The 26,133-nt window shown below is 45.1% G+C and overlaps 1 protein-coding gene across 2 annotated transcripts in view; it reads left to right on the top strand.

Moving 5' to 3' along the window:
* Positions 1 to 14,593, top strand: part of PCGF1 (polycomb group ring finger 1) — a 248,410-nt gene extending 233,817 nt beyond the window's left edge. For both annotated transcript variants that reach the window (XM_078679068.1, XM_078679069.1), the window contains exon 9: positions 14,372 to 14,593. In XM_078679068.1, the coding sequence (XP_078535194.1) occupies positions 14,372 to 14,419 (48 nt within the window). In that variant the 3' untranslated portion in view covers positions 14,420 to 14,593. The remainder of the gene's footprint in view (positions 1 to 14,371) is intronic.
* Positions 14,594 to 26,133: the final 11,540 nt, after the last annotated feature.

Consider the following 26,133-nt stretch of genomic DNA (forward strand, 5'->3'; position numbering starts at 1 on the left):
ATCCCGCCAAGGCAAAGGCCTATGTCCGCAGAGCACTTGCACTTATTGCAGCAGGAAGTAGTGGTGATGCTGCAAAAAGGCGCAATCGAGCTCGTGCCGGTGGGAGAGGAAGGCACAGGGGTGTATTCCCTGTACTTCCTTATTCCAAAGAAGGACGGATCTCTCAGACCCATTCTAGATCTACGTCCCCTCAACCTGTACATACTGTCAGAACACTTCCATATGCTTACACTGCAACAAATTCTTCCCTTGTTAAACCAAGGGGACTTCTTAGCAACCTTAGATCTCAAGGATGCTTATTTCCACATTCCACTACACCCGTCCCACAGGAAATACCTCAGATTCACTATCCAAGGCAAGCATTATCAGTTCAAGGTCCTACCCTTCGGAGTCACCACAGCCCCAAGAGTGTTTACCAAGTGTCTGGCGACAGTAGCAGCGCACCTCAGGAGGCAGAACATTCATGTCTACCCCTACCTAGACGACTGGCTCGTTCAGGCCAAGTCGGAACAACAGTGCGCCGCGGACATGTCAACTACCATTCACCTCCTTCACGATCTGGGCTTCTCGTTGAACTACCCAAAGTCGCATCTTCAGCCGGCACATGTCCGGCAGTTTCTAGGTGCGACGATCAATACCCTGACGGCCATGGCTCAGCCAAACCAAGTCAGGATAGACAGCATGCAGTCTCTAATCCAAAGGTTCAGACCACAACACTCACTTCCAGCGAGAGTGTTCATGCAGTTGATTGGCATGATGGCCTCCTGCATCTTCATAGTCCCTCACGCACGGTTGCATATGCGTCCGCTCCAGGAATGCTTAGCAAATCAGTGGACACAGGCTCAGGGACAATTGACAGACCTAGTGTTGGTTACCAGTCGGGCATACGACTCTCTGCATTGGTGGACTCCACACAACCTTTGCAAGGGCCGACTGTTCCAGGAGCCAGTGCCACAAATTATCCTGACAACGGACGCATCTCTCCAGGGATGGGGAGCTCATCTGCTCACTTACACAGTGCAGGGACTATGGACGACGCAGCAGCAGAAGATGCACATCAACTATCTGGAACTGATGGCAATCTTCATGGCGCTCAAGTCCTTCATTGTACATCTGTGCAACAAGGTAGTGTTAGTCCGGACGGACAACATGACCGCGATGTACTACATTCAAAAACAGGGGGGCACCCACTCGCCACAGCTGTCTCATCTGGCTCAGGGCATGTGGAAGTGGGCCATTCAGAGGAACATTTTCCTCATGGCAGAGCACCTCCCGGGCAAGGACAATCAGATGGCGGATCTGCTCAGCAGATACAGCCATCAAATGCACGAGTGGGAGTTACACCCATCTGTACTCCACCCGTACTTCCAGCAGTGGGGTCATCCGGAGATAGACCTGTTTGCCACAAAAGAAAACGCAAAATGCCAACACTTTGCCGCCAGGTTCCCTCACCCACAGTCGCAGGGCAATGCGATATGGATGAACTGGTCAGGCAAATTTGCGTACGCTTTTCCACCAGCCCCTCTGATACCGCTGGTCGCGAGAAAGCTAAGGCAGCACGCGATGACTCTCATCCTAGTTGCTCCAACGTGGGCGCGCCAAACATGGTACACCACGTTCCTCGAACTCTCAGTGGTGCCGCATCAAAGACTGCGCCTCACGCCCAGTCTTTTGACGCAGAACCATGGAGAAATTCAGCATCCAGATCCGCAACAGCTCAACCTGGCAATCTGGCTCCTGAAGTCCTAGAGTTTGGCTACCTTAACCTACCTCCGGAATGCATGGACATCATCAAGGAGGCTAGGAAGCCAACTACCAGAGCATGCTATGCTGCGAAATGGAAGCGTTTTGTCATTTACTGTACAGCCAATGACATCAACCCGCTAGATGCATCTATCCCTAACATCATTTGCTATCTGTTGCATCTTTACAAGTGCAATCTAGCGTACACTTCCATTCGGATACATCTATCCGCCATAGCGGCTTATCTTCAGAACAGGCAGCATCTCTCTGTCTTCAGAGTGCCTGCCATTAAGGCTTTCCTTGAAGGTCTGAAGCGAGTCATTCCCCCAAGAACACCACCAGCTCCGGTGTGGAACCTCAATGTGGTCCTCACCAGACTAATGGGACCACCTTTTGAGCCACTGCACTCGTGTGAACTCCAGTTCCTAACGTGGAAAGTAGCTTTCCTAATCGCTATCACGTCGCTACGGCGTGTTAGTGAGCTGCAAGCGCTCACAATCCAAGAGCCATTCATTCAGATTCATCCAAATAGGGTAGTGCTACGTACTAACCCCAAATTCCTTCCGAAGGTGGTGTCACAGTTTCATCTCAACCAAACTATTGACTTACCGGCATTCTTCCAAAACCCACAAACGGTGGCGGAAAGAATGCTCCATACGTTAGACGTACGGAGGGCGTTGATGTACTACATGGACAGGACACAACCCTTTAGAAAGACAAAACAACTTTTTGTTGCCTTCGCACCACAACACAAAGGCAACCCTATTTCCAAAGCAGGAATAGCCAGGTGGATTGTTAAGTGCATCCAAATATGTTATCAAAAGGCCAAGCGCACTTTAACGATACCCCCAAGGGCGCACTCCACACGCAAACTGGGGGCATCCATGGCTTTCCTAGGGAACATTCCTTTAGAGGATATTTGCAGAGCAGCCACGTGGGTTACACCACATACCTTTACAAAACACTACTGTGTTGACGTACATTCCAAGCAGCAAGCTGCTGTAGGACAGGCTGTTCTCAAGACACTCTTTCAGGTTTCTGCAGCTGGCACGGGCAACCGCCGCTGATGGAGGGACTGCTATGTATTCTATGCTAAGATATGAATTTAGCAGCCCACATGCCTCGAACTGAATATGCTACTTACCAGTATGCATCTGTTCTTGGCATGTAGGGCTGCTAACATTCATATCGCCCACCCTCCTCCCCGGTGCCTGTCGCAGCTGCAGATATACTATTGTATTCACTTATTAGCATGGACATCCTTTACACTTTTCACTCCATCTTCTGCCACAATGGCGAAAAACAATCTGGGGATGGAGCCGATGCCCATGCGCACTGTAGTCCAGGGGAGGAGCCACCTATCTCAGGATACTTCGAAGACTCTTCCAGGACAACAATGTGCGATCATCCGGACCCAACACTAGGCGGCGATCTAATGCTAAGATATGAATGTTAGCAGCCCTACATGCCAAGAACAGATGCATACTGGTAAGTAGCATATTCAATACTGACCCAGTAGAAGAAGACTTCCTTATGGATACCTTTGACACCACACAAAGGTCCGCCTCAATTTTACCCATGCTTAAAGGAGTTATTAAGCACGCGCTGGAAGTCTTCAAAGATCCAGTTAGGGCTCGAATCATCAACCCCCGAATTGAGAAGAAGTAGAAGGCTGCCCCCTCAGGTCCAGCCTACATTAAAGGGCCTGCACCATTAGACTCCCTTGTAGTCTCCAACGCAAGCAAAAGAGCAAATTCACAAACATCAGGCGAGGTCCCCCCACCAGATAAAGAGTCTAAGCTCCTTGACGCATCAGGTAAAAGAACAGCGTCACAGGCAGCAAACATTTGGCGTATTGCCAATCCTCAAGCATTACTTGCAAGGTAAGACAAGGCACATTATGATGAATTAGAATCCATAATGCAGCACCTTCCAGATAAAAACAAAAATAGGGCAAATGAGCTTATACAAGAGGGTAAAAACAACACCAATACCTCTATTCGTTGTGCCCTGGATGCAGCAGATACTGCTTCAAGGGCAATTAATACCAGTGTCCTGTTGCGTAGGCATGCCTGGCTACGCATTTCAGGTTTCAAACCTGAAGTACAAAGTGCCATCCTCAACCAACCCTTTGATGAGCAACACTTATTTGGGCCTAATGTGGACGTATCCCTTGAGAAAATGAAAAAGGATATGGACACAGCCAAATCTATGGGAGCCTTGCAGTCGCAAGCTCCCAGACACTCCTTTCGCCGCTCATATTAGCCCATAGCCAATCCACCTACAGTAGAGGCTACCAAAGAGGAGGTTACAGGGGTAACCACAACAAAGGCAGAGGCAAAACTAATAACTCCCGCTCTGCCTCCACCCCTGCCCAATGACATCCCTCCATTTACCCCACCACATTCCACTCCAGTTGGGGGAAGACTACAACAATTCCTTCCTGCCTGGGTCAACATCACATCAGACAGGTGAGTGTGACAAATAATTCAGTCCGGTTACTGTCTCGAACTAACATTTACCCCCCAAACATACCACCCAAGCAGCGTCCAATGTCACAGGAACATCTGCTTCTGCTAAGGCAGAAGGTAACATCCCTCCTACAAAAAAGCGCAATAGAATTAGTTCCATCACATCAACAAAACAAGGGAGTTTACTCCCTGTACTTCTTATCCAAAAAAAGGACGGCTCTCTGAGGCCTATTTTAGACCTCAGACCACTAAACCTGTATATACAGTCAGACCACTTCCACATGGTCACACTCCAGCAGGTCCTTCCTCTTCTTTTATAAAAACGACTTCCGTTGCTACCCTAGATTTCAAGGACACCTATTTCCACATTCCCATTCACACAGCTCACAGAAAGTATCTCAGATGTGTACTGGACGGTCCGCACTATCAATTCAAAGTACTCCAGTTCGGAGTCACAACAGCACCAAGAGTCTTTACCAAGTGCCTAGCAGTAGTAGCAGCACACTTAAGACAGCACATTCACGTCTTCCCATTTCTCGACGACTGGCTCATAAAAGCCAGCTCACACAGTCCGTGTGTACAACACACTCACACCACCATCCAATTACTCCACGACTTGGGGTTCACAGTAAACCACACCAAGTCTCACCTGCAACTGTCCCACGTACAACAATATCTTGGTGCCACAATAAACACCTCAACAGTGCTCGCATATCCCTCTCCTACCAGGATAACGAATATGCAAGCTCTCCTAACAAAATTCCATCTGCAACACTCTCTTCCAGCTCGAGTGTTCATGCAACTCATAGGAATGATGGCCTCTTGCATATACATAGTACCTCATGCAAGACTATAAATGCATCCTATTCAACAGTGTTTAGCACGACAATGGAACCAGGCTCAAGGTCAATTAACAGACCTAGTGTTGGTAGACAGTCAAACTCACCGCTCTCTGCAATGGTGGAACACCAAAAATCTTTCCAAGGGCCGACCGTTCCTAGAGCCAGTTCATCAAATAGTCATGACAACGGACGCATCGCTCTCTGGCTGGGGAGCTCACCTACTGCATCACACCATGCAAGGCTGGTGGACACCGCAACAAAAGTTACTCCACATCTATCACCTGGAGTTACTAGTCCTATTTCTAGCCCTAAAAGCATTCCAAAAGCAAATATCGGGCAAAGCTGTCTTAGTCCGCACAGACAACATGACAGCTATGTACTACATACACAAACAAGTGGGGACACACTCTCTGCAACTCTGTTAGCGCAGCAGATATGGAGATGGGCTATCTCTCTAAAGATCTTCCTCTTAGCCCAGCATGTTCCAGGAGTACAAAACACCATAGCAGATCTGTTAAGCGGTCAGACACAAGAGATCCACGAGTGGGAACTTCATCCACAAGTTCTTCAACCGTTCTTTCAAATGTGGGGACAACCTCAAATAGACCTCTTCACCACCCACGAAAACGCCTAATGCCCAAGCTTCGCCGCCAGATATCCACACCCGCTGTCCAAAGGCAATGCGATATGGATGACTGGTCCGGCAAATTTGCGTACACCTTTCCACCTCTCCCACTACTTCCATTAGTGGTACGCAAACTACAGCAACATTCTCTAACACTCATTCTAGTAGCTCCAACTTGGGCTGGACAACCGTGGTACACCCCTGCTGCAACTTTCTGTGGTACCACACCAAAAACTATACCTATCTCCACGCTTACTAATCTAGAACCATGGAGAGATCAGACACACGGACACAGATCAGCTTGACCTAGCAATCTGGCTCCTGAAGTCATAGAGTTTAGTTACCTTAACCTTCCTCCTGACTGTATGAACATTATTAAAGAAGCTAGACGTCCCACTACTAGAGCATGTTATGTATCCAAGTGGAAACGTTTTGTAATATACTGTCAAAACAACCACATCAATCCTTTAGATGTGTCTATTCAACACATCATAGGAAACCTACTACACCTTCAAAGATGTAACTTAGCGTACACATCTATTAGACTACACCTTGTGCCATTGCTGCATACATAAAGAATAGACAACATCTGTCACTTTTTAGAGTACCTGCCATAAAGGCTTTTATGGAAGGCCTCAAAAGAATAATTACTCTCAGAACACCACCTTTACCAGTGTGGAATTTAAACATTGTTCTCACACGGTTAATGGGACCTCCATTTGAACCTTTACATAAATGTGAGCTGCAATTCTTAACTTGGGAAGTTGCTTTCCTAGTAGCTATTACTTCTCTCAGAAGAGTTAGTGAGCTGCAAGCATTCACCATTCAAGAACCTTTTCTGCAAATGCACCATAACTAATCCTAAATTCCTTCCAAAAGTCATTTCACCCTTCCATCTCAATCAATCTGTAGAGCTGCCCGTATTCTTCTCGCAGGCCACTTCCACTTGGGGAGAGGGGTTGGCCTAACGGCTAAGGCGCTCGACCTCGGACCTGGGGATCTGGGTTCGAGTCTCGGTAACGACGCCCAAAAAAAACCTGTGATTCTGGGCAAATCACTTAATCTCCCCGTGCCTAAAATGAAAGTGTGTCCTCATGTAACGTAACTGGTGCTATGTAAAGCGCTCTGATAACTGATTCGGTTCGGTTCTAGTTCGCGCTATATAAAACTCTGCAAAACAAAACAGACACAGTCGCAGAAAGAGCTCTTCATACCTTAGATGTCAAAAGAGCATTGCTTTACTACGTTGAAAGGATACAACCTTTTCGTAAAACTAAACCACTTTTTGTGTCCTTTTCACCACCACACAAAGGCAACCCGATATTAAAATCTGGGATAGCTAGGTGGATTGTCAAATGCATACAGATGTGATACCATAAAGCTAAACGTACGTTATCTGTCCCTCCTAAAGCCCATTCTACAAGAAAGATAGGGGCTTCAATGGCATTTTTAGGCAACATTCCCTTAGGATGCATCTGCAAAGCAGCTACATGGTCTACACCGCACACATTCACAAAACACTATTGTGTAGATGTGCAAACTAAACAAGCTACTGTGGGCCAGGCTATACTCAAAACACTGTGTCAAACTACTGCAACAGATACGGGTGGTTGCCGCTAAGTGTAGGTACTGCTATACAATCTATGCACAGTGTGTAATCTGCAGCTCACATGCCTCGAACGGAAAATGCTACTTACCAGTATGCATCTGTTCTTGGCATGTAGAGCTGCAGAGTTACACACGCCCACCCGCCTCCCCGGCTACCCTTATCTGTCACAGTATTATCTTAATTAGATACAGTTTACATGGACATCCTTCCTTTTCTTGCAAAGCTCCATCACTTCCCTAATGGCGAAAAACAATCTAAGGATGTAGCCGATGCCCATGCGCAATATGATCCAAAGGAGGACTCACCTATCCTGTGACTTCCAAAGACTTTCCAAGACAAAAACAACTGCAAACATCCTGGCCCAACACTAGGTGGCGATCTATGCACAGTGTGTAACTCTGCCGCTCTACATGCCAAGAACAGATGCATACTGGTAAGTAGCACTTTCCATCTCAGTCTACGATCCAATCACTCCCCTGATGGTATCAATCACAGGAACTGCTGAAAGGGATTCCATTCCACTAAGATATCCCAGTTGTCTTAGTGTCTTGGTCTAAGACATCCCAATTGTCTATATGCGGACAGGGCACTCGCATGGATCACCTCCAAGTACAAGGCACCTTGTCCAAGAAACAAATATCCTACTTCATCATAATTTTCGAACTGACAGCAGTCTATCTAGCTCTAAAGTCTTGTCTTCCAGAAATCCTCCTAGTTCTAAGTGGAAAATACTGCAACAGTATGTATGTGAGTAAACCTTAAGGAATGCGTTCCAAGCCTTTTTACTCTGAAAGATCAATCAATTTGGAAATGCATACATTTCAGCACTTTATCTTCCAGGTGTACCAAATGGAGAAGCAGATTTGCTCAGCAAAAATAGGTGTTGCATGACGAAGTTCTCAGACGTTACCTGTAAATAGACCTCTTTACACAGAAAACAAAAAATCCCCCACTTCACCTCTGGATACTATCAACCAAGGCCCAAAGGGAGACCCATTTTAGTCATGGTTGTTTCTATACGCCTTTCCTCCGATAGCTCTGATCGTGCCACTGATAATCCAGTTGCCCTAAAGCAGAGTCACGATGATCCTTATCAATGGTGATTTACTGAACTTCTACACCTGTAGACATAATTACATATGAGTCTGCCTTGGAGACCTGATCTTCTGCATAAGTGCTACAAAAGGGGGTGGTGATGGACGGAGCATTTGAACCAATCAAACACTCACACCCAGTCAAAAGATCTGGGTTTAATCCATCACCGTTCTTTAGCCCACTCTGCCACCCCAGTTCAGACATGGCCATGTGCAAATCAGTCTGACCCTGTGCCTCATGGGAACAGTCCAGCCCGAACTGCCAAACCATGTCTTCCCTGGACCGGATACAAGCTTCCGAGGACCGGTTTCTGGCATTTCAGCCGTCTTCAGCCCGGCTTGCTTGAATCCAGTGGCAAAGTGAGCAAGGGACTCACGTCTGAGCATACCCCGCCAACTTATGGCGAACAAAGTGGTACAAAAGGGGGTGGTGATGGACGGAGCATCTGAACCAATCAAACACTCACACCCAGTCAACAGATCTGGGTTTAATCCATTACCGTTCTTTAGCCCACTCTGCCACCCCAGTTGCCTCAAGACTGTTGAAAGATGCGAAGCATCCTTCAACCAGAATATAGTATGCTTTGCAGTGAAATAGATTCTGCATTGGGTATATTCAGAACAGCTTTGATCCCTACAAGTGACAAGAAGTGGCACTCCCTTACCTTTACTTTGTGAGATCTGGTTTTCCCTTTTCCTCACTTAAGGAACAGCTTTCAGCAATTTCTGGCTATTGAAAGTGTCATTCACAAACTTTCTTCAGCACGCCTTTGGTAAAAGGTCTTTCCACCTGTTGGAACTCTTTCTCCACCTTGGGAATTTAACATAGTCCCCTCTAAACTAATTGGGCCTCCCTTTGTACTGATATTAAATGTATCCTTACACATCTAACTGTGAACGCTGCATTCCCAGTAGCTATAACATCAGTCCATATTCAGTGAGATTCAACCCCCCCCCCCCACCCTCCCTGTGCTGCCATGTACCCCACGTGGCGAGGAACATTTATTCCAGTTTCTTCTCCAAAATAGTAATATATTATGTCTATTAGAGAGTTTTGTTAAAAACATTTTATTTTTAACAAAAATAATCTTTTGAAGTGGAGAGATCTTTTCACACTCTGGATGTAAAGAGTATAAAGAGAGTGTTAGTTCTATCTAGACACAATTAGAATCTTGGACAGTCTTATATTTTGTTTGTGAATTATGGACTGTTTGTATGGATTTAGCCACCCTGAAACAATCAATTTTGTGGTAAAATAGTGTCTTGTACTTTACTCTCTTACCAAATCTCTAATAAGTCTTTTCCAGGCAGGCCTAAAGCCCATTCTAGTAGGACAAATAAGCTACAGTGGCTCTACTGAGAAATGTTCCCATTTTAGAAGTGTGTTGAGCGTCCATTTTGAGTCATTACCCACAGTTACAAGACACTGTCTTGAATCAGATTCTAAGGCCGGCCCCAGATAGGTAAGGCTTTGTTAACGTGATTTTATTCAAAAATGTTTTTTTTTATCTTGTGTTGATTCCTCTGCCCCTTATTTGGAAGGCTTGCAATTCTGTTAAGTTCTTATGCCTCTTGATGAGGATCTCCTGGAATAGAAGGAAGAAGTAGTTATCAGCTTGCAGACTAGCGCACCCCCAGGAGAGCCACAAAGAAGTGTGGGCATTTTGCACCCAGCTAAGAACCGCCGTACCTGACAGTGATCAGGCAGAGACACAGACACAAGGATAGGCTCTTCGAAAGGACCCTTAACACTGAAAAATAGTCTGCACTCTCACCTGACACCACATTGCTGTACTCGAACACTAAGCAGAAGCGTCTTGCAGCAAAAGGTTCTTATTGAATTACTTATGGGGCCCATCTCTTGTTTTCCCACCTCTGTGTCTAGCTCCCCTTCTCTTCAGACTGGGGAATGTCAGCAATTCACTTCCACTATCTGGAAAAGTAACCCGGCTTCCATCTTGTGCTCATGAACAAGTTTAGGACTATGTGTACATGCTAGAGTAGACCCCTCATAAAAGTTATGCTGCCTATTGATGTGCCAGAATCACAGTGGCCCTACAGCACAACTGCTCTATTGTGCGCCACGCTATCACATTATTGATAAATTAAAGCGCATTGTTCTGTGCACACAATTACCACAAGTCAAGAGCTAAGTTAATGCAATCCAATCTGTAGGATTCCCATTATCTAACCAATTATCAGTGGCGACTGGTGACATTTGAATGTGGCGCATCGTAAAAGTCTGGCATGACTTTTATGTAGTGAACAATGCGGGCAAGCTTAATGTACAAACGTGGGGTCGAGGCTAGATCCTCCGCCAGAAGGAAAAATTGAGAAAATTAACTGCACATCTCCAACCACATCTTTCGCACCATCTTTTCACTCTTCCCTGAATATACTTCCTTGCATCTCCCTCACTTGACCACGTCCAAACATACACTGCACTGTCTCACATTCAAGCAGTGCATTTTACTTTTACTTTTGTTCATAAGCAATCCTGAAAGGAGCACCTCTGTTCACAATGTTCACAGATCTAGTATTCAAGTAATCGTTTCATGCAAAAAAAGGTTCATATGTAGTCTTTGATGAATTTCAAACTCTGTGGTTTATTTAAAAAAGCTATTGAATTGTTTGATCCACACAATATAGTAAAAAAATCAATCAGCCAACACGTTTTGTCCACACTTGGACATCATCAGGGTTCCAAATTATGTATTGATAATGTGCTCCGAATTTCCTGTTCCATCCATCCCATTGATGAGTACGTTTTCTGACTAGGAGCGCGTTCAAATCCAGCGCGCCTTCTCTCCCAGCTGTTTTGATAAATCCCGCCAACGGGATTTGTGAAAATTGTGAACTGAGGCGCTCCTTTCAGGATAAGTTATGAATTCTTGTTGATTAGTGGCCCAGTGACGGTGGGACCATTTAAAGTTGAGCTTCGATGAACTACTTAATCGACTAACCAGTATTACACCCCAGTGCGCCACCTCCTAGCCCTCATCGCCTATCGAGGTGGATGAATTCTTTTACTTTTGCCCTGTATATATTTTGCCATCTGTTAACCCCCTTCACACACATTTTCACAAAATTGCAATTAGAACTGGAATACATGACCATTGTTTTCTGTGCTCTGCAGAGAGGCCAACCCACTGACAGGCACTTTGTTTTGGCTTCAGAGTCCGAGCTCTCAATCAAATCCCTCATAAACACCTGCACAGCTCAAAGTATGCACAGAATAAAATCCAGAATGAAAGACAACATGATCAAATAGTTGACGCTCGAGGGAGGCAAGATTAAGTAAAACTTGAAATAAGGGAGGAACTAAATCGCTGACCTGCATTGCCTTAACGTTTTTAACACTTGTTCATAAATCAATCCATGTGTTTGGCTTAATGTTGTTAAGGACGTGAAGGGCGGTCCAGTTTTAATGTCCTACACCATTGGACCTAAGCGCGGCCTTCGACACCATCTCTCACTCCAAACTGCTCATCAGGTTGGGGGAGAGTGGTGTCGAGGGCAAGGCGTTAGAATGGATCAAATCATACCTATCCCTACGGACCTTCCAGATCACCTCCTCTGAGGCCTGCTCGGATTTTTTCTATTCTCCCCACGGTGTACCACAGGGATCTATCCTGAGTCCCCTTTTGTTTAATTTGTACCTCCGCCCACTAGCCTACCTTGCAGAGAACTTCGGTCTGGTTTTGATGACCTATGCAGACGACTCTCAGATTTTGTTTTCACTATCTAAATCTGACTCGTCTGATTCTTCTGCACTTAAAACAGGCCTCCATGAAATTTTCTGCTGGATGTCGGCCAACCAACTCAAATTAAATGGGGAAAAAACGGAGATCCTTCTCCTAGGGAACAGTAAAGATCTCTGGAGCGACTCCCACTGGCCGACTTCACTAGGCAAGCTTCCGACCCCAGCCACTCAGGTCAGAAATCTTGGGGTCATCATTGATGACAGCTTATCTATGGTGCAACAAGCAAATAAAGTGGCTGGCATATGTTTTACTATTCTCAGATGGTTACGCAAGATTGTCTGGATGCTACCACCGACCACCCAGAAGACCGTAGTCAATGCCTTAGTGACATCTAGGCTTGACTACGGTAACATCTTGTACCTGGGTGCAAACAAAGCAGTAATAAGACGCTTACAACTGGTGCAAAATACTGCGGCCAGACTGCTTTGCAGAATTCCGAGATATGCCAGGATCACTAAACATCTCAGGGACCTGCACTGGCTCAGGGTCGAAAATCGGATTCGTTTTAAAACCCTGAGCTACCTGTTCAAAATCAAAGCCGGGACTGCTCCCAAGTATCTTCAAGATCTTGCCAAGCCTTACCTACCCAACCGCAATCTTCGCTCAGTTACATCAGCGAACTTTGCGGTACCAAGGTACAAACGGGCTAGAATGGGCGGAAGATCCTTTTCATTTCTGGGTCCAACTCTTTGGAACACACTGCCCACTGCAATACGCAAAGAAGAAAACTATAGGAGTTTCAGAAAAAGTGTGAAAACCTGGCTGTTTGATAAATAATTTGCCTTTGGATCTGTTTTCTCTCTAGTTGTGTCCTGTGTCTTTGCTGTTTCGGCGCCGGGAAACCCTTTGTGGGTAGCTGTGCGCCTTATAAATGCTATAAAATAAATAAATAAATAAATACACCAGATAACTGTCTGTTGTAATCCCATATCTCGTCTTTGCCCTTGACTCAGATATTTGTCAACTTCACAAGGGAACAAGCACCCTGGACTGCTCATCTTTTACATCCATTTCACAGGGTAACAAATGCTGCAGCTCCACTTCCGATGGGGCTAGAGGCGTACAGCCAGGGCCTGGGGTGTCGCAGTGGGTGAGGTTTGCATGGCTAGAGGTCTCAGAACAAAATACATAACAGAAGATTAGCTTCCTAACACTTACCATTACTGAGAACAAGGCACCAGATCACACGTGCTTGCATCCACTCCTACGAATGGGAAAGGGTGGGATCTATGCCTGGGAATGACGAATGAAATGATTATGCACTTGTATAGCGCACGACTACCCGTAGGCATCTCGGCGCTTGTACGAATACCGCTGAGGAACACTTCCTGGCCTTTCCCTGTGAGGAGCCCACTCCTGGGCACCCCCAAGGTGAAGTCCGGCATCCTCAGCGTTGTTGGGGCTGTTGTGGAGATTAAGCAAGCTATTGCCCAGAGGTGCAGAGTGGGACTCATGATTAGAATAGGCACTGAGGCGAGAATTATCAGGTCCGAGGAAATTGAGCGCGAGACCCGCCGAGGCGGGAATTGAACCCTGGTCCCGGCCAGACTACTGCATCAGGGTCTGCCGCTCTAACCATTGAGCCACACTTCTCTATGAATGCCTTTTCTCACCCAGGTAGGGAGACTACAATGCCCCAAACCATGACACTGACCGCGTTACTGGCCTATAAACAATACTGCCAAAAACTACAATGGCAATGATTCATATGAAGGGCTTTAGAACAGTAAGCCCTGCGTTGTGGGTCACAGTTTAGAACGTTGATTCACTGGCTGGTTTCTGTCGCCTGATTCAGAGCGAGGTGGGCAGGCAGCCTGGGACAGGCAGCCCAGACATAAAAACATCGATTTCTTTAAAGATACAATCGTATCTCTAAATAAATCGATCTAATTAGTATTTGTACAGGAATGTGAAGGAAAAAATTTCAGGGGGGTGCAGCACCAGAGCTCTCTTGGGAAATCCCCCTGCCAATTTATAAAACAAACTCAAAAGCGGCACATTGTGACATTTATACAAATAAGTAATGTTCCGTGCAGAGCGGAACAAAGGTAATTGTGTAACCCTGAATTACTCCAAGATCACCGTGGTGAAAACCACAGTATATGGTATGCCCCGCCATAATTGCACACACTGCTATGGTGACATCACCACTTCGTGTTGATCTTGAATGCGTGGAATGCAGTCTTACAGTTTATGTGGTTCTGTTTTTCTCTGTTTTCGCAGCCTGCACCACTGATCCTGTACTACAGTGTGAGAGAGAAGAGAAGATAGTATCACCACTGCCAGCACGTGCCTATAGAGAAACCCTATTTTACCAGCATTCGCCTATGTACAGAAATATATCTTTCTTGGTAAATGGACAATCGGCCAAGCTATTTAATGTAAAATCGGTTCTTTTTTTCCTGATTGCTCTATTTTTTTTAATAAAACATTTGAAAAAATGTCTGTTCTGTGATTGGAAGGCGTGAACTTAGTCTATTTGCTGTGTGAATAAGAATATGAAGTCAAGTTTACACGAAAGTGGGTATGTATGGCACAAGAATATATTTTTCCATCCTAAACATTGCTTCCTAAACCTAGTTTACAAAAATATCGCTTCATTGGTATTAGTAATCAAAAATCTGTACCTATTGGGATGATATTGTCAAACAGTATTTAGAACACTATATTCGTCGGGTGATATTTGAGGCCTAACTAATAGCTGCTTCTGCTGCTCCGAACAGTCGTTTGAAAATACCCTTTGCAAACAATGTGGTCTTAAAATACAAGTGAGAAATCATGGGGACTTCGATTTCTTCTTTTAAGGCAAGAAGGGAGGCTTTTTGGTTGCTGCAAAAAGAGGGAACTCCATGCTTTGACAGCCGGGGAAGATAAACCTCTGCCTCCAGGAGGTTCTAAACTGAATGGGGTCTCCCGAGGAGAACTTCTGGTTGAACCTCTGCCTCCGGGATTTGTGGTAGCAAGCCTCAGCCAGGCCTACTAGTGCAAGGGATTCGCTCTTCTCTGCTTAGAGTCCTTAGACCAATAATAAGAAGTTGGCACAGAAACTGGAATAGAAAATACAGAGTTTATTAAACCTCATGAGGTGGAACTACATTCACACAACACCCTTCGGTAGGGTATGAGGTAGCTGACTGGAAGGAGCTTGGTCCTTTTATACCCACACAGGGGCTGAAATGAAGGCGGTACAAGGCACAGAGTGTTGGTTTCAATTACATATAAGGTCATACAGAGAGTGTACTAGCAACAAGTGGGAAGGGCTGACAGTTAGCTAATTCTGGTGGACACATCTTGACAGTTACAAGTTGGAGACAGCTGCATGCTCAACTGAGCATGTGCAAAGCAGAAGAGGATTAACATATGTTGTCTCTAGGCATATTTCAAGAGCAGTTAACAGGAAGGTAGGACAGAGCACATGGCAAACAAAATGGCCGACAGAAATACAAAATGGATTCCGTAAAACGGACAAGATAGTCTCCAGATAATCTGGCTAATGCTTAACCTAATCATTGCTAAATTACCACAGACGACCCTTTCAGCATTTGCTGAAGACATTAGTCTGTCTAGGGTAATCTGGATCTGCATCCTGTACATTGATGTTCATCATCTCAGTAACTTCACTATTTAGAATTTGTTGTTCTTTTGCAATATTTCTTTTGGCCGGTGTACAAGCAGTGAGGCACATGGAACAAATCATGGGACCACATTGTATACAAGTACAGCATGTAAATAGTATCACCAGTAGTATACATAGAATAGTCAGTAGCTTCCAGCCCAAAGTAACAAAAAGTGTCCATATCCAGTTTCAAAATGTCCATGTACCAGTCTCTGGGTGAATGTCTGCAGCAATCTTATGCAGCTTAGAGATTTCAATATAACAGAGAGGGAATGCCAATACTGATGTTTTGATTCAAAAGATCATATCTCATCCGGAAGAAGTCTATAACTCAACACTGGGAAATGCCATTTAATAGCTATTTATTAGAAACAATTTTAAGAAACACAAAATTTAAGGTTAATACCTCAATTCATTTGACAAATTATTGTGAAGGAAAAATGAAAAAAGACGCAAAAAGGAAGGAATCACAACCATACCATCACTCTCATGAATAATCAGACATGTCACAGTCAAACCACTAACATACACACATTCATACTAGAAACTCCGCACAACCTGGTGGTTTCAGTACACCAGTGTGAGGAGTGGGGCTGCGCAATAATTGGGGAATGGTCAGAATAATAATTGGTCTAAAACAGTACACTCCTATTGATACGTGACAAACAATTTTTTTTAATAGAACCTAATGTTCAACAACAGTAGTGTAGATAGAATCCAGTGTGACAACAATCAGCACACGGATGACAACTGCCTAAGTGTTTCGAATCCCTGTTAGTCACCAGGGACTCTCCTCCGGGCCAGCGATATTCTGAAAAAGGAAAAAAGGGGGACCTAAGTATGATAAACTTTTTTAAAAAAGAACACAAGAAATCTAAGAGAGATTGCGTCATAAACTGAAGGTGAGTGGTCAGGTATAAAGACGCAGCAACTGCTACCGATGATGTGGCATGCACCACCTCGATCAGCCAAAATCACATCACGCACCATCCTATTTTGGAGTGCTACAATTCTTGCAATTTGCAGTTCTTCTGTAATGTTCCCAAGTGCCATGGCGGTCTGATTGGTGACAGCTTCCACAACACGAGTCAATCGTCTGATCTTTCTGCTATTCAATGCAGCACCCACAAAAAAGAACAAACCCAAATTGAAATCAACATATTGCTGCAAAGCCGTATCTGTCTGGTCAATCTCATCTGTACTTGTTGTTCATTTGTATCTATTCTTAGAAATATCATTGTACAATTCCAGGTCAAGATGATATGATGCAGGTGCTAAAAACACGGGGTAACAAAAATGATATGTAGCATACCCCGGACCACCCAACAGGTAATTCATAGTATCCGTTTATTACCACACACAAAGTAGTTGGTGTGCGATGATGTAAATACTATTATTCATGCCCTCAATGTTCAGTACAGAAATACATTCACTTCGTCCTACGGGAATTCTCCCAACACTGCCAATACATAAATCTGCTTTTGATCTGGTTACAGAAATCACAAAGGGTCCAATGTTCTTCATATTCCTCACATTTGTGAAGACATATGGTGTCGAAATATTGTCCGGTTGATATTCATCCCATTCCCATTTAGTCCCTTTAGCTTGAGGATAACCATTTTCATCTTGGTAACATTCTTTATTTAATCGAAAAATGATTCCACCTACTGGCTTTCCATAAGCAAACAAAAGGGCATACCAAGCTTGACATGAACCATTATGGGAAAACGGTAGAGGAATAAAAGGTGTTCCTCCTTTCTTCTGGTGTGCAGGTATCATCCCACATACCCAACAATTGGTAGTACTTGTAGCATTATGGGTATGATGCAACATCTGGATGAATGTGTTGTTCAGATAGGATTGTCGTTGTTTCTGCTCATGATAAGGAAGAGTATAGTAACGATGCTCCAGTGGAGCTGGAGTAGTTGCAACAAAAAGCTGTCGAGCAGGAACTGCTTTCTCAATGAACCAAGTGGTTATTGCCAAAACCCCCAGGGCAACAACAAACCCTACAGCACAAATAATTCTCTTGTTATTCATTTCAACGACAGCGATGATAGATCTTTCTAAGAACCTGTCGAAAATCGTTGGAGCTATTCTCCCTTGGGTAGCTGTTGATTTCTTCACCAAGGGCCAGGACGGGTGTCACTACACTAATACAAGGCTGATCCCCTCCCCCTTGCCTCATTGGCTCTCTGTTTCACAAACCCAGGGCGGTAGCTCAACCAGTCTTGTTCAAAATTGCAGATTCTTTTCTCGGTCTCAAATTGTATCGCGATGCTCCAGATATCGTGTGGTCCGAGAAGACTTCCGTAGACTCGTCAGATGAGATAGCTTGACCTTTCTCTGTCTCCAGAATTTCTCAATGGTCGGTCAATGCAGCAGGTTCCACCAAGGCGGGCGATACACGCTTGCAATGCGTGGTGTGAATCCAATTGTTTTTGTTCGTCACTCGAACTGCTGTCCTTGTAGCCAACAGCACCTGCTCCGGGCCTCGCCACCTCGGATCCAAGCTGTTCGATCTGTCGAAGACCTTGACCATCACGTGGTCACCGGGACCGGATATCATGGACGGTATAAGACCTGATCGTGAGTGTGGCACAGATATTATGGAGAACAGTGCCAAAGGCAGTGCATCTGGCCACTTTAGGGACGTGGAAGCCAGTATTTTTGCCAGTTTCAATTTTAAAGTAGTGTTGTACCTTTCCACCAATCCTGCTGATTGCGTGTGGAAGACTGTATGGAATTTCTGTTTGATCCCTAACCCTTTCAGGACATACTCAACAACTTGCCCAATAAAATGAGGTCCGTTGTCACTCCACAAAATTTTACAAACACCATACCTAGGAAAATATTCCTTCAGAAGCACCTTTGCTGTAGTAAGAGCAGTATTATCCTTTGTAGAATATGCCTCTATCCATTTACTGAAGGCACATACCACCACTAGGACGTATTTTAGATTATTGCAGCGTTCAAGCTGGATGTAATCCATCTGCAAAACTTCAAAAGGTGCGGTTGGTGTAGCAAACCCTCCTGTAGGAGTTCGTGTCCCTTTTCCAGGATTGTACTGCCAACAGATCAAACAGGACTGTACTGTCTTTTTAGCTGTGCTGGCAATTTCAGGATGCTCCCAGACTTGTGTAAGGAATTTAGTTATTGCTAGAGCTCCAACATGTGCCAGCCCATGTGCCATTTGAACCATAGGTTCTAAAGAGGCTGCATGCAATTTCCATTTATTAATTTCTTTGTTACGCCAACAACCCTCATCATCTAACATTCCTTCTTTGGACCACTGCTCAAGTTCTTCCACGGAGGCCGATCTCTGTATATGCAATACTTCCTCTCTAGCATCATGCAACGCTCAGCTTGTGATTTTACTACGTACATAGATTTAGTGCTTCGTTGTATTGCAGTTTCACGAGCTACACGATCTGCAAAGGCATTTCCTTGTCCTATTTTGTCAGTGATCTTCTTGTGTGTGCTACACTTTATAATGGCAACTTTCTTCAGATATGTAAGTGCAGTCAAAAGAATATGTACTAATTCTCCGTGCATTATCTGCATTCCGTGGGATGTAAGAAAGCCTCTTTCCTTCCAGAGTAGGCCAAAATCATGAACCACTCCAAAAGCATAGCGGCTATCCGTGTAAATGTTCACACATAAGTCAGTACTAAGCTCACATGCTCGTGTCAAAGCTATTAGTTCAGCTGCTTGAGCCGCCTTCTGTGGTATACGAGCTGTTTCCACTACTGTCTCAAGTGTGGTGATTGCATATGCGGCTGAGGATGCGGCTGAGGTTGTGCCATCTGGTAACTTCAAACAGGACCCATCAACCCACAGCTCCCCATCGACATCTGAAAGGGGCGTATCTTGCAAATCGATGCAACCCTTTGTCTGTTCCTCAGTAAGGAATATATAATCGTGAGGCTCCTTTGATTGAGATGGAGTCGCAGGATATGGCAACAAAGTGGCTGGGTTTAGTGTTGCACACCTCTTCAATGTAATATGAGGTGCTAACAGTGTCAATTCGTATCCTGTCAAGCGAGCACTAGTTAAGTGTTGAGTCTTGGTCTGATTCAAAAGGGCATCTACTGCATGGGGTACTAGCACCAACAGTTTGTGTGACAAAACTATCCCTTAACTCTGACGTATGGATACAGCTGTTGCTGCAACTGAAGGAAAACATCCAGGCAACGCACGAGCAAAAGGATCAAGAACTGCAGAAAAATATGCACAGGGACGCTGCATGTCACCGTGTGTCTGTACTAAAACTGACAATGCACATCAATCTTTCTCGTGTACATAGAGTGTAAAGGCCTTCGTATAATCTGGTGTGCCTAACACTGGTGCAGAGCAAAGAGCTCGTCTTAACTGATGAAAAGCATTTTGACATTCATCTGTCCAAGGAAGAGGAATCGGAGTGCTCTTAGTCAAGAGAGCTAGCAAAGGTTTAACAATGTGTGAAAAACCCAATATCCATTGCCTACAAAATGAAGTTAAACCAATAAATGCACGGACATCTTTCTGTGTGGAAGGTACTGGAGTGTCTAGAATTGCTTGAATGCGATCTGATGTCAGTGCACGGCCCTCCTTAGACAGAAGGTGTCCTTGATAGGTCACCTTCGGTCTACAATATTGCAATTTCTTCCGTGATACTGTATGGTGATGTCGCAGGAAAAGAAAGTAAGGACAAAGTACATTTTTCACACTGCTCAGGTGTATCAGCTGACAACAAGATGTCATCGACATATTGTATGAGAGCCACTCCTTCAGGCAAAATAAAGGAATTGAGTTGTCTTTTTAAGGCTGGACTATAAATACTCGGACTCTCAGTGTACCCTTGAGGAATTCTACAAAATCTGTATGATCTGTTATTCAAAGTGAAACCGAACAAATATCGGCTATCGGGATGACTAGGAATCTAGAAGAAAGCGTTCTTCAAACCCACTACTGAAAATGTAGTTGCTGTTGGAGGGACCTGGGTAAGCAATGTCGTTATGTCAGGCACTACAGGGTACTGTGGTACTACAATCTTGTTGACTTCTCTCAAATCATAGATAAATCTTAGTGTCAGTGTCTTTTTTCAAAATGGGAAGAATCGGACTATTGCAGACATTATAAGGAACTTCTTCCACCACCCCCACTTCAATCAGGTCTTGTACAATACGTGTAAGTGCTTCTCCTTCTCGAGAAATTTTATACTGAGGCAATCTCGGCAGTAAAGCACCCTCCTTGACACTTATATGTACTGGTGGAATAACCATTTGTCCTACATCGTATCTGAAGTAGCCCACAAAGTACTAGGGAGTGAAGCTAGGGCAATGTCCTCTTTAACAGTACAAGATCGCTCAATAATGGGGTGGTTGTCATTTAAAATAACCCGTACTCCTTCCGGAGAACATCGTATTGTGGCCCTGAAATATTTGAGCATGTCAAGACCCACAATATTGTCTGGTGTATTTGGGGAAAGCAAAAACGGACATGGAGCAGTAAACTTATCAACATGAAGTGCAAGTGGCTGTGACAATGGGCTAAGGGAAGATGTTCCATCGAAACCTATCGATGTAATAGTTAAGCCAGACAGGGGAGCCCTTGGAATCAAGTGTTTAGACAAGGCGCTACGAGTAGCTCCTGTATCGACCAGAAACTGATCAGTAGAACCCAAAACATGTGCTGTAACATAGGGACCCCTCTGATCTACTGGAACTTTAACTGATTCCTTTCCCCATCCTAGGCAATCCAATGCATAAGCAGAATCTTGCAAATCAGATGGCTCATAGTCGGACATTCGATATTGGTTCCGCCTGTCAAAAGTATTAGACCCCTCTTGTCCACGTGTATTAACATCAAACCTAGCACGATCATTTGTGTTTCCTCTGGGCCCTGAATAACCTGAACGATTTCTCATTTGTCCGCGGCCACGTGAACCCTGCTGAGCACGCAGTACTGATGCAAAAACAACAGTTCGGGCTGGACTGTTCCCATGAGGCACAGGGTCAGGCTGATTTGCATATGGCCATGTCTGAACTGGGGTGGCAGAGTGGGCTAAAGAACAGTGATGGATTAAACCCAGATCTCTTGACTGGGTGTGAGTGTTTGATTGATTCAGATGCTCCGTCCATCACCACCCCCTTTTGTACCACTTTGTTCGCCATAAGTTGGCAGGGTATGCTCAGACGTGAGTCCCTTGCTCACTTTGCCACTGGATTCAAGCAAGCCGGGCTGAAGACGGCTGAAATGCCAGAAACTGGTCCTCGGAAGCTTGTATCCGGTCCAGGGAAGGCATGGCTTGGCAGTTCGGGCTGGACTGTTCCCATGAGGCACAGGGTCAGACTGATTTGCATATGGCCATGTCTGAACTGGGGTGGCAGAGTGGGCTAAAGAACGTGATGGATTAAACCCAGATCTGTTGATCGTGTGTGAGTGTTTGATTGGTTCAGATGCTCCGTCCATCACCACCCCCTTTTGTACCACTGAGCACGCAGTACTGGACAGTCAGAAAGCCAATATCCAAATTTCTTGCAATACGCACACTGATCAACAGACAAATTCGGACGAGTATAGGGAGGAAAGGACGAACTATGAGATCCACATCCACCTCTATTATTACCTCTAAAAGGTGGGCCATAAGCCTGAGCCATCATAACCTTTGTTTTTAACTCTTTAGATTTTTAATCCTCCTTACTTTTAGCTTCTAATTCTTGTCATTCATAATACTGAGCCATAGTTAGAGAGAAACCAGAGAGGAGGTAGTCCATGAACTTTCACTCGCCATTAGTCGACTAGCTATTTCTGGCAAAAGGTTTGTGACATATTTATCGACAAACAGATGCCTACCCGTGTCATCCGTCAATGACTGATCACTAAAATCGTGGAATGCTTCTTCAAAGCGTGTGAAGTAGTCTGAAACTGATTCATCTATCTTTTGCTTACAAGAAGATCTAAAATTAGCTGACACAGCTTCTGTGCAGGTTCTCTATCTAATTGTTCTATATCTGTCCAACAATGCCCCAAATACCACACGATCATCAACTTTAAGCACAGTTCTCCACATATCAAGCGGTAATATTAATCCAAAAAACAAATCCATGTCAGACAAGGTAATAGTACAAGAACTAATGGCACCCTCAATTTGTTCATAAAAGGCTGTCGGATTCTTTCGCGGATCAGGCAATTCATTTTTAAGAGCCATGACATCTGCTCTATTCCAAGGAGTGTAAACCTAATTATAAATAAAGGACCCTTTCGCGTCGACAGAAGTCTTATCACTTGTACCTGTTCCTTTAGGAGGAACATATAAAGGCGCGGCTTCCCGCATGGGTTTCACATTTACAACATTCTTATCTGTTTCGACGTCGGAGCTCGTGCCATGTTGACTCTAGATGTTAGTGCAGCTGCGTCTGCTGCCTTTTTCTCCTCCCGCAAACGGACTGCTTCATCACGTAGTTTAACCAAGCGTCTGATCGTGTCAGCCACCTTGGAGAAGACAAAAGAACCTTCTCATAATTGCTTACAATCAGCTGCTATATCATCTGGCTCTACTTCCACCGAATATTTCCTAAATCGCTCAAGAACCTCTGCAGCAAATATCTCGGTGAAATATTTGTGTTCCCTTTCCGACCAATTCTTAATAGTATCTAGAATTTCAGAAGCAGTATTAGTACTACGAACGGCTTTACGCGCTGCAGATCTAATCTGAGAGGAATGTTCAGTATTTAACATTGAGCGAGTGTCTCGGGCTTTATCCTGCTCCGTAGGAGAGCCCTCATCTGACTCATCAGGAGAAGAGGGAAGAGTATACGGAGGTGGACAACGATTTAATAAGAGAGAATCATCTTGGGGTTTATTAAGAATAGGATAAAGAGGCCTACGAATAGCGTATTGTCCATTTACTTGTAACTGACGCTCCCTATCTTCCCTTTCTTTAACCTCTTTATTTTTCATTTCTAATGCTTTCGCGTGCACACTTTTACGCCGTTCACTTTCAATCATGGCCTGTTCACGCTTCATTCGCTCACGCACTTCTTTCTCCCACTTTCGCACACAGTCAAACTTGTTTTGGCCAGCCTTTCGCTTGAACATCCGTTGTTCCACATACTGAATCTTTCGCAAATCAAATGACCCATGCATAGGCCAACGCAACTCAGGCTCCTTGCGGGCATATTTATTCCACAAGGTGCTGTACATTATGGACAAAATACCATACTTAATATACATGTCTCTATTAGGCGTCCCCTCCGGAGGGGGAGGTTGTGCTTTGTCAAGTTTCAATGTGGTACCACTACAAAAGCAACACATCCTACGAAGTGTGCTGGAAACAGGCGTGTCAAAAATAATGCAACATATGCAGTATTATAATCAAAAAGTAGCGCTTAAGGTACTCCACGCTCGCTGCGCCATTCAAGTAATCTTAAATAGAGAACAATCTCATTACCTGCCTATATGTGTTGCAGCACACATATATATATATATATATATATATATATATATAAATATATAAAACAAAATTCACTATTTGGCCAATTTCATAAACAAATGCCACAGTAAGAGGGTCATTAGGATTACGGGCGGACTTTGTCCGCCCGCCATCCTGTTGGAATTCGGGACCGCCTGCCATATGGGTGGGGGGTATTAGGATATGCCCGCCACAGTGGCGGGCACATCCTGCTCTCTGCACCACCCGCCACAATGCTAAAAATGCATTTCAGCATTTGCATAAACAAAGCGGCAGGCGCCGCGCGGTGCCTGCTGTTTTGGTAATGCAAAGGAAGGGGGGGGGTACCACAGGTACCCCCCCGTATGCACCCCTCACCTATACTTCACTCTGGGGGCCCGCAGAGTGAAGACCGCATGTCTTTCCGTGGCGGCATCGCCGCCGCGGAAAGGCACCTAATGACCACCATCATAATATGGCTGGCGGTGTCTGATAGACACCGCCACCATATTATTCCTTTTCCGCCCCGGCTGCAAAGCAACCGGGGCGGAAAAGCGGCAGACGGTCTTCCGTCCGCCGAGGTCCCCCCGCCATATTAATATGGCGGGGGGGGAAATCAAGTGTGGATGTCGGGTTGATTGCCCCCGCCAGGCTGGCGGTGGCTACCGCCAGCCTGGCGGGGGCAATCTGCCCGACATCATAATGGGCCCCCTAAGTGTTTCTAAACTACCTTACCAGTCAAAGGCGTCCACACCTACAGCAAGTGCCGCAAAACGGCTCTTACCAATCAAATGGTGTCCAGGTTCCTACTGCCAGGTTCTCAAATCGACCAAATGGTCACTGCACAGCGAATCAACAGAAGAGATCTCAGTCGAGGACTGGCGCCACCTGGATGGTCAGATCAGAAAGAAAGGGAAAACGCCGTGGATGCCAAGACTCGGGTCTCCTCCGGCAGTGATCACGTCCAAAGCGAGATTCCAACCCTTCGTCTCGACCAGTCCTTCGGGCATCCGAGTCGCCGATGAGCCCCACGCTGGGTGCCAATTTGTGGTAGCAACCATCAGCCAGACCTACTAGTGCAAGGGATTCGCCCTTCTCTGCTTAAAGTTCTTAGACCAATAATAAGAGGTTGGCACAGAAACTGGAATAGAAAATACAGATTTTATTAAACCTCATGAGGTGGAACTACATTCACACAACACCCTTCGGTAGAGTATGAGGTAGCACACTGACTGGAAGGAGCTTGGTCCTTTTATACCCACACAGGGGCTATAATGAAGGCGGTACAAGGCACAGAGTGTTGGTTTCAAATACATATAAGGTCATACAGAGAGTGTGCTAGCAACAAGTGGGAAGGGCTGACAGCTCATTCTGGTGGACACATCTTGACAGTTACAAGTTGGAGACAGCTGCATGCTCAACTGAGCATGTGCAAAGCAGAAGATGATCAATATATCTTGTCTCTAGGCAGATTTCAAGAGCAGTTAACAGGAAGGTAGGACAGAGCACATGGCAAACAAAATGGCCGACAGAAATACAAAATGGATTCCGTAAAACAGACAAGATAGTCTCTAAATACAAGATGTCTTCTGCTAATGCTTAACCTAATCATTGCTAAATTACCACAGAGGTTCTGCTCTGAATAGGGCTTCCGTGGAGAACTTGTGGCTGAACGGGGTCTCCTACAGGTTCTAAACTGAATTGTGTCTTCCGAGGAGAACTGCTGGTTGAACCTCTGCTTCAAGGAGGTTCTAAGCTGAATGGGGTCTTCCAGGGAGAACTGCTGGTTGGACCTCTGCTTTCAGTAGGTTCTAAAGTGAATGGGGTCTACCAGGGAGACCTGCTGTTTGAACATCTGCTTCTAGGAGGTCCTAAGCTGAATGGGGCTTCCGATGACAACTGCTGGTTGAACCACTGCCACCAATAATTTCTAAA

This window comes from Lissotriton helveticus, chromosome 2_2 (genome assembly GCF_964261635.1).
Source record: "Lissotriton helveticus chromosome 2_2, aLisHel1.1, whole genome shotgun sequence".
Taxonomy (NCBI): domain Eukaryota; kingdom Metazoa; phylum Chordata; class Amphibia; order Caudata; family Salamandridae; genus Lissotriton; species Lissotriton helveticus.